General features: G+C 40.5%; 1 protein-coding gene across 1 annotated transcript in view; it reads left to right on the forward strand.

The window, feature by feature from the left end:
* The window catches only part of LOC137259805 (glucoside xylosyltransferase 1-like), a 37,110-nt gene that overhangs the window by 18,102 nt on the left and 604 nt on the right, over nt 1-18,404 (forward strand). The window contains exons 5-12 of the mRNA XM_067797420.1: nt 1,575-1,637; nt 3,745-3,798; nt 4,582-4,729; nt 10,187-10,321; nt 11,010-11,202; nt 15,778-15,927; nt 17,446-17,627; nt 18,020-18,404. The exon at nt 18,020-18,404 is cut by the window's right edge and continues 604 nt beyond it. Coding sequence (XP_067653521.1) covers nt 1,575-1,637; nt 3,745-3,798; nt 4,582-4,729; nt 10,187-10,321; nt 11,010-11,202; nt 15,778-15,927; nt 17,446-17,627; nt 18,020-18,166 — 1,072 coding nt within the window. The 3' untranslated portion in view covers nt 18,167-18,404. The remainder of the gene's footprint in view (nt 1-1,574; nt 1,638-3,744; nt 3,799-4,581; nt 4,730-10,186; nt 10,322-11,009; nt 11,203-15,777; nt 15,928-17,445; nt 17,628-18,019) is intronic.

Consider the following 18,404-nt stretch of genomic DNA (forward strand, 5'->3'; position numbering starts at 1 on the left):
ACTCAAACAGACTGGTCAGAAAACTGACAATCTCAGTACTGACCGAGAGTGACCTTACGCATCACAGTGGCGTCATTCGGGTCATAGCATCAGCAAGACGACTGCCTGAACTGACTGAGAGTGACCTTCACCTGCGCATGTTGCATCTGCACAGCTAGATGCTCACAGTGGCGTCATTCGGGTCATAGCATCAGCAAGACGACTGCCTGAACTGACCGAGAGTGACCTTCACCTGCGCATATTGCATCTGCACAACTAGATGCTCACAGTGGCGTCATCTGACTGCTGATGCTGGCATCCGCTATCAATCCTTTTTGAGTAAAACTTGAGGAGTATGGACCTACATTATTGAGCATAGTGTACAGATATCAACTTCTTCTGTTTCCTAATTGCGCTGTATCAATACAGATTCTTTACCGTAGTTGGAGCACGAACGCAAGAATCTGACTGTGTCGCCCACGTTTGACAAATACCGCGAGGCGCTGGCAACATCACAAATGGGTACTATATCCGTGGATGTGTTGTTACTTGTTTGTTACATAAATGCTACAATCATAGCTTCTTTCAAAATAATTAAGTTGTTTGCGGAAACTAAGACCCAAAGTTTAGGTGTGTACTTTCTTTTGAATGTCAGTTGATTCTTTGAAGAACCGTATAATTGGGTGACAAGTTGCTGAGTTGAATGAGTAAGCAAGGAATGTGGGAGTGAGTGATTTAGTTTTACGCCCAACAATATTCCAGTTATATGGCGGCGATCTGTGACTAATCCAATATCGTGAGGATGGAAACCAGGAAGTGGTGCAGGCCAAAGGTCAAGGGCAAGGTCACACCTAGAAACCTAGTCAGTGCAAACCTGAATTCACGTGCGCGATCATAGATTTCAACAAGCAAGCAGATCTTCTCTCTGTGTTCACTGTGTATTCAACTTGGGTTGAACGATGACACGTCACGATATGGCAGCTACGAACTGTTTTGTCGTTGAGATTAGAAGACACTCCATAAAATCATACAATGACTCCTTTATATTCATTGTAAATTTTACCGGACATAATGTTATTGTTTTTGCTGTATTGTGTGTAATGCTCTGATTATTTGTATTGTAGTTAAGTCGAATGGTAGTGAGTGAGTGAGGTTACTTTTACGTCGCCCTCAGCAGTATTTCAGCTACTTTGCAGTGGGCCAGACAATCCGGTGATGACAACATGAGTAGTAGTAGTAGTAGTATAGCAGTGGTAGTAGTAGCAGCAGCAGCAATAGTAGTAGTAGTAGTAACAGCAGTAGCAGTAGCAGTAGTTGTAGTAGGAGTAGCAGCATCAGTAGTAGTAGTAGTAGTAGCAGCAGCAGCAGTAGTAGCAGCAGCAGTAGTAGTAGTAGTAGCAGCAGCAGCAGCAGCAGCAGCAGTAGTAGTAGTAGTAGTAGCAGCAGCAGCGGTAGGAGCAGTAGTAGTAGTAGTAGTAGTAGTAGTCGTCGTCGTCGTAGCACCAGTAGTAGTGGTCGTCGTCGCCGTGGCAGCGGTAGTAGTAATATGGCTGTTGTTCCACTTTTACTTATGTAATGTTGTATCCATTTTCGAGGTTATCGGCCGTCGATAGAGCTGTGGCTGAGAAGTATTTGGGACAATATGAAAGAACACCCCAGTAAGTACACCTAACTATTACCGAATCTGTGTATCTGTGTATATATACATACACACATTCAATCTAAATCATATGTTCGTAGACATAGGTTAATCCTGTCCATGAAATTTGTTGCTGATAAATATTTGACAATGTCCACGTTTACCAGTTGTAACTGTTGTTGGTTCGGCCTATCAAGCGACTCGGGTTCGAATTCTGCATTTGCATCTGTAGTTGTGACCCAAAGTGACATTTCATTGCCGGACTGGGGGCGAGCTGTCTCAGGCGCTAGTTATCCAGCGAGCTTTAAGTACCGAGATCGAGCCCACCTGTGACCGAGCGTAAAAACCTTGGAGTCAGCTCTATGTGCAGACTCTTTCAGTGTTGTCACAACCCCTAGTGTACAGTACACAACCCTGTGCCCGTAAAAGAACACCCGAATTCGTTGGTATATGACCAGATGGTGGCAACATAAATACGTGCAAACACCTAATTGTGGGTACAGCAACGTGTAGTACAAATGCAGACAAAGTGACCATGTGTCCCGGTGTGCCTATTGGTAGTAAGAGTTGTATGATCCTCAAGGAGTTCAGAAAATACGATGTGCCGTTGAGACTGACATCCAGTGATCGAGGGAGAAAGCACCTGCGATCAGCCAAGCTCAGTAGCGGGATATTGACCTAATGTAAATAGACTATAAACAAAATAAATACACATTACCTATTGTTTTCTTCGTGTTCGGATAATTTCTAAACTGTTCCTTGCTTATTTGTTTGTCTGTTTGTCTGTCTGTTTGTTAGAGCACTGTATACAATATAGGTTGCTCCACATATAATTTGGCCTTGGGTACTGACAATTCCAATGTTTTACACTACTATACCCTTGTATTTGTGTTTCATCCTTGTATTTGTGTTTCACAATGTGGAAAATATCTCTGGCTCACTCCGCATTTTTTTTCGCTTTTCGAATACAACTGGAATACCAGCTGTTGTATAACTGGAACACTAACTGCAGTATAACTCAAATACCAACTGTAGTGTAACTGAAATGGCAACTGTGGTGTAACTGAAAACGAGCTGTAGTATAAATGAATACGAGCTGTAGTATAACATGAATTCGAGCTGTAGTATAAATGAATACGAGCTGTACTATAACATGAATACCAAATAGTATAACTGGAATACCAGCTGCAGTAGAACTGAAATACCAGCTGTAGTAGAAATGGAATACCAGCTGTAGCAGGAATGGAATACCAGTTGTATTATAACCTGAATACCAGCTGTATAATAACTGAATACCAACTGTGGCACAATTAGAATACCAGCTGTATTATAACTGGAATACCCTTTGTGGTATAAATGTAATACTAACTGTGGTATAACTGGAATACCATCTGTAGTATAAGCTGAATATCAACTGTAGTAGAACTGGAATAACACCTGTAGCATAACTAGGATACCAGCTGTAGTATGACCTGAATACCAACTGTAGTATAACTGGAATACCAACTTACCATAAGTGGAATATCAGCTGTAGTGTAACTGGAATACCAAATGTAGTATAACGTGAATACCGGTTGTAGCAGAACCTGAATACCAACAATACCAACAAATAATATAACTGGAATATCAGCTCTAGTACAACTGGAATACCGGCTATAGTGGAACCTGAATACCAGCTGTAGTATAAATGGAATACCAAATGTAGTATAACAGAAATACCAATAAATGTACAACGTGAACCTGCATGCAAACTGTATAAGCACTAAAAACAATTGTAGTAAATTCCAGGTACAATAACACGTCGGAAACGGTAAACTGTAGATTAAAAAATAAATGTAACAGTCAAAATTGGCATTTTCTCCGAACACTTTCTTCATAGCTAAAAATAATATTACTTTCCAGGCGCCAACACAGCATAAGAATCATTTAATGACTTTTATTGTCCTTCTTCAAATTATATATTTTATTACTCTGCATGCACACACTTTGTCAAACACCTCTTTAGCCATTGTTATAACTAGATATCTTATATCCGCTTGTCCCAGGTATGGTAGTGTATGTTATCACGGCATCTGATGAAACTCAAATTCCCTTTCGGCAATAAAGTATTATCATATTTTCAACAGGTTCACATTCAGTGGTGGGCAGGACACTAGCGGCACCAAACACCAGTTTGTCCGGTACGTATGCAAAACACACACAATTACATACACTATGGCAAAAAAGAAAGTTCACATTTTGCTTGATCCATTTCTACAGATATGCACCTTAAGTCTCGCTTTGGAAACTATCCACCCTTTGTTGTTTGCTCTTTGTATGACAGTGTCTTGTGTTTCATACAGGTTTCACTAGTATGTTTTGGACAGTAAGTCTGTTGTTTCTTCGACCCTTATCTATCTACAGCGATGTATTTAACAATGGTGTTTCAATATTTTTTGTTTTGGACATTACTTCTGAGAGATTCAAGGACTTCAGTCCTGCTCCACAACGAAGCACTGTGATGCATATGGTCTCACCCAAGGCAAAAACAAAGTGACTTTCTTCAGCATTGCCTACTGGTCTAGGTAACAGGCAACTCCCACAACAGGTTACATCAGACTGTATTACCCGAGGGAGAAACATGCAGCTTATAATGGCAAATCAGTCTCGATAAAATCTTATCTTCTACTCCGATTGTAATTATCTTTCCGCTTGAGCATCTGACCAGACTGAGTTCTGTATTTTGTCTGCGTTAATCAGACAATCACCACTATTTAAGTGAGTGGGTGAGTTCTGTTTTACGCCGGATTTAGCAATACATGTATTCCAGTAACATCGGTATACACCAGAAACAGGTGTACAGTGTTGGGGAATCGAACCCGGGTCTACTGAGCTACTGTGCATGAGTGAGCTATTGCCAAAATAATCAGTTACTGTTAAAAAGGCCTACAACAGCACTCAGTCACCCATTCTTTGTTCTACAGTCCAGAGGGAATGCATCTTGCCCTGGCAATGTGCGGTAAGAGGTTTGAAGAGGTCAAGGTTCTGGTCAAGTCTGTCCTGCTGTTTTCTCGTCACGTCACATTCCACGTGTTCAGCGATACACCTTCACAACAGGCTCTGTGTGACCATGTTCGTATGCATTTCTAATTTTTTAAATTATTTTTAGAAATTAGAGAAAATCATTTGGTCACAAATGACTGTCTCACGTGTGTAATGAATACGTAGGTGTGCCTTTAAGTGACTGTAATTTCAGTTTTCAGGAATTCATACAAATCTGTCGGTTTATCGCTCTATACTTCCGGGACGGTTGAGTAGCCTAGTGGTTTAAGCGTCCGCCGTCACATTGAAGACCCGGGTTCGAATCCCCACACGGGCACAATGTGTGAAGCCCATTTCTGGTGATATTGCTGGAATATTGCTAAAAGTGGCATAAAACCATACCCACTCACTGTATACGTTGTTGTCGAACACCACATGGGATCGAACCTGAACTGTCAAGACCGAACACTTTAACCACTTGACTACCCTGTGGCCTAATATTGCCTGTGTATGAATAGAAGTGGAAGAGGGGCGACTTTTGATGTGTTCATCCCTTTCTTGTGCCAGGATATTGTTGTCCTATGTTCGAATCCCCATTAAATTCCTTTATCCAGCCAGAGTTTTGATTGGCTCACGTGACTCTGATGAAATACCTTGTAGCATCACATATATCCCTTAGTGTATTCTGAGTCAATTCCGGTATTTATGCCACCCTTGTTGCATGATGCAGATGGTATTATCTTACCTTCATGTTAAATACTTTAATTCCATTGGTCAATTACGCTTTGCCAAGATCCATGTCACCCCTCCCAGCGGGTTGCAACTGGAATTGCCCGTTGCCACGGTAACCGCCAAGCTCCCCGCCGAGAAGTTGGAACGCTAACAATTACATGACGCATTCATAATATGACGCATGCAGTGTACGGAGTTCTAAACCCGTTCGATTAGCTGTTTTGACTTCTGTATGTAGACATGTATTTCACCAACTTTCACCGATGTATTTAAACTACGTTATACACTAAATCGTCTGCACACTCAATTTAAACGAAATTAATTTTGTAGCACTTTTGTAGTTCAGGTAACACTGCAACAAAGAGGCGTATATCATACAGCCATTCTCAGTAAATTGTGCAATTGCCAGCGGAAACTCGAGGGAAACAATGTTTGATGATCGGTAAATTGCTTTACTTTTCATAAAGTACAAGCATTAGAGAATCTGTTACCAAATATTCAGCACTCGGCCACAAACAATTACCTTGTAAAAACTCTTTATCCTATTGTACCTTAAAGTTTCAATGCAATCTACGTGACGACGCCAAGGTCACAATGACCAGCTGCCTTTCAGATGGACATACATTGACATTTTCAAAAATAGCAGAATAAGACAGACCGTTTTGCATGTCACTTGTGTGAATTAGCAATCTCAACATCTGGGCGTTTACTTTATTACTTCAGATCTTTTAATACAGGGTATGAATGGAAATACCATTGTTAAAATTGATACACATTCTCAATAACTGAGATAAACAGAATTGTTGCGTTTCATAGTTGGTTACCACCTACATGGTGGTTTCAACGATCTCAACAGTGATCTGCAGAACAAGTCCTTCTATTTTTGCGTGACGTAATTCATACATTTTTGTTAATTTTAATACAAATAAATCAAAATGACAAAAGGTGAAACTCCTGAATACCTTTATTTAGAACATTTTCATTCATTCTGGTTCATAGTAACCTTTTACTTTGTCTGCATTTCTTTTGTTTCTCCCTACGTTTTGTTCTCTTTCAGCTCTAGACAGAGTACTGATTGGCTTTGACACTTTTTAACAGGTTCTGTTTCTTTCCTGCTCAATTTGTTTCTCAGTTCTAACTTGTTTCGTTCTCTGTACTCTCTCTGCCTCTCTGCTTGAGATTTAGCCGTAATATCTGCAATAGTTGACCACAATTCAAGCAACAATATATAAAATCCTTCATTTAAGATAATGTCACTCTCCAAAATCTGTGGAATCTCCCATAAATCCCAAATAAAGTAATGTAATTTACGTTATAAGTAACTAAAGTCTTTATAAATGCGTTATTATTAATCGCATTCAATGACATCACCACTTTGCACAGTTTCCCAATGGTCATTTGTTTAAGAATAAAACAGGCATGCGCCAGGTGCGCACTAAATATTATGTAAAGACCTATATTAACAAATAGTCAAACCCTGAACATGGTTCTTTTTACATCTTTAAAGTAAAACCCCTCCGATCCAATCACAGGTTTGCTCCTTTGTAACTTTAAATGACACCATATATTTTAATCTTCAGCCTACTGTATGTACCAGTGATTTATACAGAAACGGTTAGTATAGAGGCACTGAGAAATAATTTACTGCAAAATATTTATTTTTGGAATCTACGTTACGGGGCTAATGCATGGAGGGTAGAGAATGGTTTTCGTGTAATATGTCTGAATTATGAAAATGTTTATCTTCATTAATCAATATATTATCACAATGTTACAAAAACTCAGAAACATTATGCATCATTTGGCAAAACAGTACATTCATCCTTACCATTGAAAAACACTTATTCCACTATAGGAAACTCCTGACCCATGAAGGTCCCGGGGTGGAATAGGCCTTTAGCAATCCATGTGTGCCATGAAAGGCGACTATGCTTGTTGGTCAGGCTCGATGACTTGGTTGCCACATGTCATCGGTTCCCAAATTGCGCAGATCGATGCACATGTTGTTGATCACTGGATTGTCTCGTCCAGACTCGATTATTTACAGACCGCAGCCATATAGCTGGGATATTGCTGTGTAAAACTAAACTCACTCACTCACTCACTCACTCACCAGGAAGCTCCCGTTCATCAATGTTCTCATTCGAATGACTTGCAGAAATGTCCCATGATTCCAACACGTGATTGCACATGGTATTTTGGGTGCTCATTTTCACTGAACATCTACTACACGTAAGTTACAAAACGTAAACTACATCCGTATATTCCATGTTCAGGATTGAGCTATACATTGTTCCGTTTTGGTGATTAATGTTCGGAAATATACACGGTTATGCTGTCCATTTAAGTGGGTTAGGGCCAGCATCCATTTGTATGAGACTTATCTTATTGTGGCATCCATTTGTATGAGACTTATCTTATTGTGGCATCCATTTGTATGAGACTTATCTTATTGTGGCACCCATTTGTATGAGACTTGTCTTATTGTGGCATCCATTTGTATGAGACTTGTCTTATTGTGGCATCCATTTGTATGAGACTTATCTTATTGTGGCATCCATTTGTATGAGACTTATCTTATTGTGGCACCCATTTGTATGAGACTTATCTTATTGTGGCACCCATTTGTATGAGACTTGTCTTATTGTGGCATCCATTTGTATGAGACTTATCTTATTGTGGCACCCATTTGTATGAGACATATGTTATTGTGGCATCCATTTGTATGAGACTTATCTTATTGTTTCCGTAACGTGTGATTACATCCTTAAAAAATCGTTCTAATGACTAAAGATAAAATAGGTTAGTTCGTTCTGTCGATTCTCTTTGTTGGTCAGTTAACAACGTTTTGGAGACAATGTTGTTCTCTGCGTACTTACAACTAATTTTACTTGTTTACGTGTTTGTAAATAGTAAATCTTATGTACTTCAGATATCCTAAAGGAAAATTGCGTTACTTCTACCAACAAATGTGAAACAAAAACTATCTTTCTGGGTTTTTTTCTGATCCATAGTTTTATGATGTTAAATATATAATAATTCACTTTGAAATTGTATTTTGGTGGTTTAACAAGGTTGACTTGTCTTTGAAATATTATCTTGAAGACAATCATTGACGGCAACGTCTTTCACCGACAGCACGAAAAGCAGAACCAGCAGTTCAAAACCAAAAGGAACAGTCAGTTTCAAATATTTTCTCTAATGTTTGTGACTGTTGGAGCTTCTATTATATTTGATTATTGAATACTGTCGATTTCACATGAAAATTAGTTTCATTTTATGAATAGCAGGGGTTGTAACCAGTCCGACAGCATTTGTACAACTTAAATGAGAATGACTGAATAGACCGTATTAGACAACAGTACAAGATATTAGTTGTGTATAGATCAAATGTGAGCGAAACTACAGTGGAAGCTGCCCAAACCGGCATCTGTTAAATCCGTCAAGTTATCAACAGTGGCATAAAATCTCATTCCTGTCCTTCATTCCTCCTCTACAATCCGGCACACTGTCGATACCGGGTTATTTCTCCAGTCCCAGTGAGTGCCGGTTTAGACAGCTGCCACTGTATATCTACCTTTACAAATATCAGGCGAACATTCGACAGTTTTCGACTGGACTTCTTAGACTTATCAGCAAACAAAGGCGGATGATTTTCAACAGAGAGGAGTTTAAGGATATGTCCTGTATGTAACTCAGCTATAGAGGATGAAATCTACTTCGCCTTTATATACCCACACTGTGCCGATTTAAGAAAACTATACATCCCATATACATGTAAGAATCTGTTAAAATATCCCTCAACTGCCTTAGTCTCCATTCTGTTCTCCAAACATGGAAGTGTAATACGCAATATAGCTGTTATCATACTGTTAAAACATGCTGTTATCCTTAGAAACAACATCATATCTGAACTATAATATGTTTTGTGAAATGACTGTAACTTGTATTGCTTGTGTATGGCCTGGAGGCCTTGAGTACAATAAATAACTTTGTGACTTTGCGACTTATAAATGCATATGTTCCAACAGGCATACTGTTAACGGGGTTAAATCCAGGTCACTCTCTCATCGTGTCCAATTCGTGATCCGAGGTTGAATAAGGGCAGCTCGAGGTCTGTGTGTTCACTTGTACAGAATAAATAAAACTGGGTTACGTTAACCAAATATACCCAATCACCCACTCGCGGTATTTGAGGGGCCTTTAAGTGCCCCGTTGGTCTGCGTTCTTAGTTGCTATAGTGACCACAGTTCTCGAGTCTCAGTCCCAGAAAGTTACATAGTATGCTTTGAACTGAGAGAGTGAGTGAGTGAGCACAGTTTTACCTCGCTTCTAGCAACAGTCCAGCAATATCACGTCGGAATATCACGTCGGGGGACTTCACACATTGTACCCATGTGGGGAATCGAACCCGGGTCTTCTGCGTGACGAGCAAACACGTTAACCACCGGACTTCCTCACCGCCTGATTTGAACTGAGAGACATGCCGCTGGTCTTCTTTGTACGTTTATATCATGCTATGCAGTCATTATTTTATATGCACGTGAAGGTCCGTGTTAGAATTTGTTTGCAGTATCCCATGCTGGTCTTAAGAAGCCACTACCGCTATCGGTGGTCAGACTCGCTGACTTGGCTGGCCACACGTGATCGTATCCCAGTTACGTAGGTCGATGCTCATGCTGTTGATCACTGGATTGTCTGGTCAAGACTCAATTATTTACAGACCGCAGTCATACAGCTGGAATATTTTTGTGGAATATTTAAAGCCAACAAACCAACCATATTTTTTAAAAGAAAATATCACATTTTTTGCAGATAAAATCCTTACCGATAGAATATAGTAAGCAATTTAGCTTCCATATCTACAATGTGACGCTACCACGAGGTAATGATGCAAAAGTATGGGGAAATCTATACGGGCCCTGTGCAGCACAGAGACTGTTTATTCCGGTAAGTATGCGTTCGCCTCTCTTTGCCAGCTCACCAGTGAAGATACGGGTTAGAATAGGTCTTCATGCTTGTCGCAAGAGGCTACTAACGAGTCAGGCTCGCTGTCTTGGTTGACACATGTCATCTTATCCCAGTTGCGTAGATCGATGCTCATGCTGTTGATCACTGGATCACTGTCTGTGTTCTAGACCCGATAATTTACAGACCGCTGTTACATAGCTGGAATACTGCTGAGTCGAGAGAGAGCGAGAGAGAGCGGGGAGAGGGAGGGGGGAGAGAGAAAGATAACACAGAGAGAAAGATAACAAAGAGAGAGACACAGATAACAGAGAGAAAGATAACAGACAGAGAAAGATAACAGAGAAATGGAGGGTGAGAAAGCTAACAGAGAGAGAAAGCTAACAGAGAGAGAGAAAGATACCAGAGAGAAACCTAACAAAGAGATGGAGAGTGAGAGAAAGCTAACAGAGAGAGAAAGCTAAAAGAGAGAGAGAGAGAAAGATAACAGAGAGGGGGGGGGGCGACGACAACAGAAGTTAACGTAAGAAAACCCCATTTATAAACACCATTTATTGTAACCTATAGTGAATTAAAACTGGAATGTGTAGTGCTGTAAATGGCTGACAAGCGAATCGATATGTATAATTTACTGTTCCATGCCCAAATCGAATCACTCTTATTTTTTCAGTACATAATACCAAATGTCACCAAGCTCATCTACGTCGACACCGATGTCATATTTCTCAGCCCGATGGAAAATCTGTGGGGCCAATTTAACCATTTTAGCAAGTCCCATATAGCTGCGTTAATACCGGAACACGAGGACCCATCTTATGCTTGGTACAACCGGGTAGCAAAAACTCCATACTATGGGAAACTTGGTAAATAAACCTAAGCTTTTCTTCTCAAATACCTGTAGAATGTGCACACCACTGTTACCGTCTTTTATTGTGACGTTGCTTATGTATGGATGGAGAGTGGTGAAGTAGGCAAGTGGTTACAGCGTCGGCTCGTTACGCCGAAGACCCGGGTTCGATTCCAAAAATGTACAATTTGTGAAACCCATTTCTGGTATCCCCGCACCGCCATATTGCTGAAATATTGCTTAAGCGGTGTATAATCATTCTCACTCACTTACTCATATTCATTCTCACATTGGTGGGGCGGTAGGGTAGCCGAGTGGTTAAAGCGTCAGCACGTCACGCCGAAGACCCGGGTTCGATTCTCTACGTGTACAATGCGTGAAGCTCATTTCTTCGTTGCTTAAAACCACACTAGAGAAATTAATAACACATATTCATTACCCCCATGTAAATTCGGGTTACAGATCCTGTCACGTGTGTATGGGTTTTGTGGTTTGGATGCCCAGTTTCGGTTTGTTTGGGGTTTTTGAGCATATGTCATCATGTCTTGAAAATGCGATCGATGCATACAATAACCAGTATAGACATGTAATATTCAGTATAAATTTGATGGGTTACTGTTCATAGTCATTTTGCTGGTATGAGCGAGTGAGTGAGTTTGGTTTTACGTCTCTTTTAGCAATATTCCAGCGATATCACGGCGGGGGACACCAGAAAATGGGCCTCACATATTGTACCCACGTGAGGAATCGAACCCGGGTCTTCGGCGTGACGAGCGAACGCTTTAACCACTAGGCTACCCCACCGCCCCTTTTGCTGGTATGACGCGGAGCGTTAATGAAATAACTCGTTTAACAGTAAATGTGGATCGTATGGTCACAATGACTGCTGAGTATTAAAAAGGCAAGGCAAACGCATTCGACTGGGATGGGGTCGGGGTAGCCTTTCTCGTGCCGATCCTCGCTGGTATTGCTGGAATGTTGCTAACACGGCGTAAAACTAAACTCACTCAACGGTAACCTGTTCACGGGTTCAACGGATGTTTGTCTGATGTGCAAAGCTACTCAACCATTTCTTGCCGCTCTGGCAACAGTAGAAAAAACAATGGGTGCCTCCGACATCTGCTGTCCTTTTACCAATGTGAAATGTTATCGTTCAGAATTGGTAAAGCAGCCTTGCTTGCTGATTGGAAGGACAATATCATTTAGGGTTCATATCTTCTGCTATCAGTTTACACTTCAATACAGCTGCCATTCCATATATCTGTACCTGTTATCATACGTGTCGACCATTCAATGGCATTTTAATAACGGTGGTCTTCATTTGCATATCACTAATAAAAATATATGACACACCTGACCTCGTGGCAAGTAGTTGGCGAGCTTTGAAAAACAGGCATTCAAGCGTGAAACGTTAAGGATCTGTTCCGCTATTATAGTACTGTCGGAAGAAGTGAGGAAAATATTTTTTCCTGTTTATGTCTACAATTTATGTACTTGATATGCGAAAGAGTGCACTGTTGCACTACGTTCATCTCTTCAATTCATGTGATATGCGAAAGAGTACAATATATGTTGCTTTAGGTTCGGACTGACTACAGTCCCAGTGATAGGGAGACACGAAACGTAATAAAAGATTTTAATGTGGAGAGATTAGTGCAGAAATGAGAAATGCGGATTTTTCAAAAACGATTTAATTTGGAACAGACCATGGCTTTAGCAAATTAGTGTGCGACGATATTGTTTTACGTGTATGGGGCACTTTTTAAATGGCCATTTTGAAATTAGACTTAGCTTCGTTACAAACGATAGCTAACGCCAAGTAATTATAGCTTTCATGCTGAAAGTATTATGGATGTAGCTACCATGGAGTCTCACTATCACCATGAAAAGAACAAGATAGGAGAGGTCGTCTCAAAAGCAAAACCTGGACGGGAAAATCAGACGGTGGTTGGGGTCGGACAGGGGATAGAGATATCAGTTAATGCATGATAATCCTGTAGGGGAATTAAAGTAGGGGAGTACACGGCTTGTCCTAACATATATAACAATATCCTGTCCATCTTCGGGTGGTCATACCACCCATATATTTTGAGACATTTAATACGATGCCAAGGCTCCAGATAATTTTTCTAGCAAATGGGGATTTATTCCCATAGCTGTTTATGTATGAGTAATTGCACTTATGGAGGAGTAATTAGCATTTTGTATACTCCCCCTAGTTTCAAGAATTGAGTACTTTTACACAGAGTTTCCTATTTTTATTGGGTAATTCACATTATTAAATACATACATACAAATGCTTCTCAATAGGCCTAGGTGTTTAGTAATTCTTGTACTGTCAAATAATTGGAAATACGCAAGTACGCGCCGCATCTGGAGCTCTGTAAGATGAGACATATTCAACACACATGAAAAAGCACAAAATATCTTTGAGGTGACCCCATGTGCCAGTGAGCAGCGCATGCATACGTCAGTCGTCACACCTGGCTGAGTGACCTTATTGCCATCTATGATCTGATCATACGTCAGTCGTCACACCTGGCTGAGTGACCTTATTGCCATCTATAATCTGGTCATACGTCAGTCGTCACACCTGGCTGAGTGACCTTATTGCCATCTATAATTTGGTCATACGTCAGTCGTCACACCTGGCTGAGTGACCTTATTGCCATCTATGATCTGATGATATGTCAGTCGTCACACCTGACTGAGTGACCTTATTGCCATCTATAATCTGGTCATACGTCAGTCGTCACACCTGGCTGAGTGACCTTATTGCCATCTATAATTTGGTCATACGTCAGTCGTCACACCTGGCTGAGTGACCTTATTGCCATCTATGATCTGATGAAATGTCAGTCGTCACACCTGACTGAGTGACCTTATTGCCATCTATGATCTGATCATATGTCAGTCGTCACACCTGGCTGAGTGACCTTATTGCCATCTATGATCTGATCATATGTCAGTCGTCACACCTGGCTGAGTGACCTTATTGCCATCTATGATCTGATCATATGTCAGTCGTCACACCTGGCTGAGTGACCTTATTGCCATCTATGATCTGATCATATGTCAGTCGTCACACCTGGCTGAGTGACCTTATTGCCATCTATGATCTGATCATATGTCAGTCGTCACACCTGGCTGAGTGACCTTATTGCCATCTATGATCTGATCATATGTCAGTCGTCACACCTGGCTGAGTGACCTTATTGCCATCTATGATCTGATCATATGTCAGTCGTCACACCTGGCTGAGTGACCTTATTGCCATCTATGATCTGATCATATGTCAGTCGTCACACCTGGCTGAGTGACCTTATTGCCATCTATGATCTGATCATATGTCAGTCGTCACACCTGGCTGAGTGACCTTATTGCCATCTATGATCTGATCATATGTCAGTCGTCACACCTGGCTGAGTGACCTTATTGCCATCTATGATCTGATCATATGTCAGTCGTCACACCTGGCTGAGTGACCTTATTGCCATCTATGATCTGATCATATGTCAGTCGTCACACCTGGCTGAGTGACCTTATTGCCATCTATAATCTTATCGATTTTTTTCTGCTGCTATTCGTGTTATTTCGGAGTTCTGCCAGATTTTACGAGTAAACATGCTCTTCTAGATATCCTCTTTTAGTACGCATCCCACTGAATGTCCTGTTAAGCCGAAGTGTCGAGTTATATAGAGGATACTAAACGGCCTTCCGTGTGATACCATTTTTATAAAACGAGTGAATGATTTGGTATCAAACGAGCGAAAGCCTTCTTACAGTAGAACACCATTGATTAGAAGCCAAGGGGATCTTGTGATCACCATTTGTTTTGATATTTGGAGATAACACTTCTATACTCGGATTAAAACGTGTAAACATACGGGTTTGTTTTGTTTGAAAATTGGACATACTCCATGTTCCATTCAAACAATTAACTGTAGAACACCAAGATATTCTCGATCATTTTCACCGAGACGTTATGTGGTGGACCAATATATATATATAAACCCAAGAGAAACTTACAATTAATCATCGTATCCCAATTGCGTAGATGCTGTTGGTCGTAGATGCCGTTGATCACCGGACTGTCTGGTCCAGGTACTCGATTGTTTACCTACAACCACCATAGCTGTAGTATCACTCATGCCGTTGATCACCGGACTGTCTGGTCCAGACACTCGATTGTTTACCTACAACCACCATAGGTGGAGTATCACTCAGTGCGGCGCTTAACAAAAACCAACCAGTCAACAGCAAGACGTATATTTCTCCTCTGAGAGGAGGAAATGATTTTTATTCACAACACATTTTGTTGGAGATTCAACTTGTAAACCGTGTGTTCTATTTTGTTTTATAAAGCCTACTTTTAGCTTACATAAAATTATAACATTTTCTCGAGCAAAATGAATAGTTTATAGAAAAAATTGCAGAGATTCAGTTTATCCACCGGGTGTCTTGATTTAACCTATTACTGAACAACGTATAACGAAACTCACACGTTTTTCGAGCAAATTCATTGTTTGCAAAATGTAAAGGATGTCACACCAAATAGGCCGGTCTCTTCTGTATTCTGATATCCTTGCAGGACTCAACTCTGGCGTTATGCTAATGGATCTTGTACGACTGAGAGAACACCACTGGCTTGAGAAGATGATGAACTATTTCAGGAAATATCTTCCTAAACTGATGCTTGGTGACCAAGACCTCATCAATATATTTTTTCATTTTGAACCAGGTAAGAAAACGTATAGATGAAAAGAAATCGTGTCATAATGGTGCAAGAGAAATGGTATTTACATGCATGAAAACTTATTGTGTTTCCCGGGAGAAGTCCCATTCGCTGTCTTGCTGCGTGTAGAAAGAGCAAGGGCCCACTTGAAACCACTTCAAATATCACCACCTGTAATCAAGATGACGTACATGACCACAGATGTAACACATATATGTGTTGATAGATGAGCATGTGTTTTGAATGACGAACATGAACATATCTGTTGAAGGATGAACGTGTGTGTTGATCGATGAACATAGTTACTGATGTATGATCATATGTGTTGACAGATGAACATATGTGTTGATGGAGCAACATGTGTTAATAGAAGAACATATGTGTTGACAGATGAACATGTGTTGAATGATATACATATATCTTGGTTGATGAACGTAGGGGTTTGATAAGGAACATATATCTTGATCGATGACCATATGCGTTGAATAGTGAAAATACATGTTGATCGATGGATCGTGGTTCGAATGATGATTGTATGTGTCGACTGATGGACGTATTTGTTGAATAATGAACGTATGTGTTAATGGATGAACCTCAGTTGACCGATGATGAGCAAACGCCATAACCAGCCTGCTTGATGGATAGACGAGGTGATGGAAGAACATTATGACATTTATGGAGACGGATGAGGCCTAAAATTATGAATGTTCCAACATGTCTTCGTTACAGAGAAGCTGTATGAATGATCCAACATGTTTTAACCACAAAGCTATATGAATGATCCAACATGTCTCCGTTACGGAGAAGCATATGAATGATCCAACATGTCTCTCGTTTCAGAGAAACTGTATCAATGATCCAACATGTCTCCGTTACAGAGAAGCTATATGAATGATTCAACATGTCCTCGTTACAGAGAAGCTGTATGAATGATTCAAGATGTCTTCGTTACAGAGAAGCTATATGAACAATTCAACATGTCCTCGTTGCAGAGAAGCAGTATGAATGACCCAGCATGTCTTCGTTACAGAGAAGCATTATGAATGACCCAACCTGTCTTCATTACAGAGAAGCAGTATGAATGATTCAACATGTCTTCGTTACAGAGAAGCATTATGAATGACCCAGCATGTCCTCGTTTCAGGGAAGCTGTATGAATGATCCAACATGTCCTCGTTTTAGAGAAGCTGTATGAATGATTCAACATGTCCTCGTTACAGAGAAGCTATATGAATGATTCAACATGTCCTCGTTACAGAGAAACAGTATGAATGGTCCAACATGTCCTCGTTACAGAGAAGCTGTATGAATGATCCAACATGTCCTCGTTACAGAGAAGCTGTATGAATGGTCCAACATGTCCTCGTTACAGGGAAGCTGTATGAATGGTCCAACATGTCCTCGTTACAGGGAAGCTGTATGAATGATCCAACATGTCCTCGTTACAGGGAAGCTGTATGAATGATCCAACATGTCCTCGTTACAGAAAAGCTTTATTAAAGATTCAGTATGTCCTCGTTACAGAGAAACTCTATCAATGTTCATGCGAGTGGAACTACAGAGCAGACCACTGTCAGTTTCCATCAACACGATCTCGATGTCCGCCGGCTCTGAAACATGGTGCTTACACACTCCATGGCAACAGCCAGCGATTTCATGGGTCAAAATACCCAGCTTTAAGTGCCGTATATACAGCCTTTCAATCTGTAAGTATTGAAAATATTTGAAACGAGACACACAAGTTGTGATAGACACAATGTGTTGTTAGAATCTGTGTTGTTTTACACACAAAAGAACATTGTTTGTTGTTTATCACAGCACTCAGCAATATCACAACACTCAGCAATATCCCAACTATATGGCGGTCTGTAAATAATCGAGTATGGTCAAGACAATCAAGTGGTTAACAGCATGAGCATCAATCTACGGAATTGGGTAACATGGTGGTATTCCCGACAAATAGACATGACTGAAAATGATTATTGCGGTAGAAATCTTCACTCATGTTCCAACGTATTGCATATATGATTTAACAAGATGACTTGTACAGTACACACCCTCACTAACCCACTGACGGCTCGATCGTGTTCTTTTTCAGCATCGACTGGGACTCGACACAAAGACAGCCCTATTGGAGAGTATTAAAACACGTCTTAAGGGCGCTAGAAGCAGCTGTGGAAGCATGCCGGAAGCATTTTATAAGAAAATTGAAGAACATATCAATTTATCATCAGCAGTGCATTAATACTAGACTAGAATATCCATGAATAAGGACGGGTATTCTTCCGCTAGGTATGAACTGGGTGTTTGATAAAAACAGGAATCGTGATCGACATTATATATTAATTCACTGAGCTCGTGGGCTATTGAGGATCGGGCAGGTCACGTGATGTTGTTTACACCGAATAGAAACGTTACAGATCATGGATATTTTCTGGGCTATTTCTTTCGCGTAAAGAAAACGACTGAGTGAGTTCAGTTTT

This window comes from Haliotis asinina, chromosome 13 (assembly GCF_037392515.1).
Source record: "Haliotis asinina isolate JCU_RB_2024 chromosome 13, JCU_Hal_asi_v2, whole genome shotgun sequence".
NCBI lineage: Eukaryota > Metazoa > Mollusca > Gastropoda > Lepetellida > Haliotidae > Haliotis > Haliotis asinina.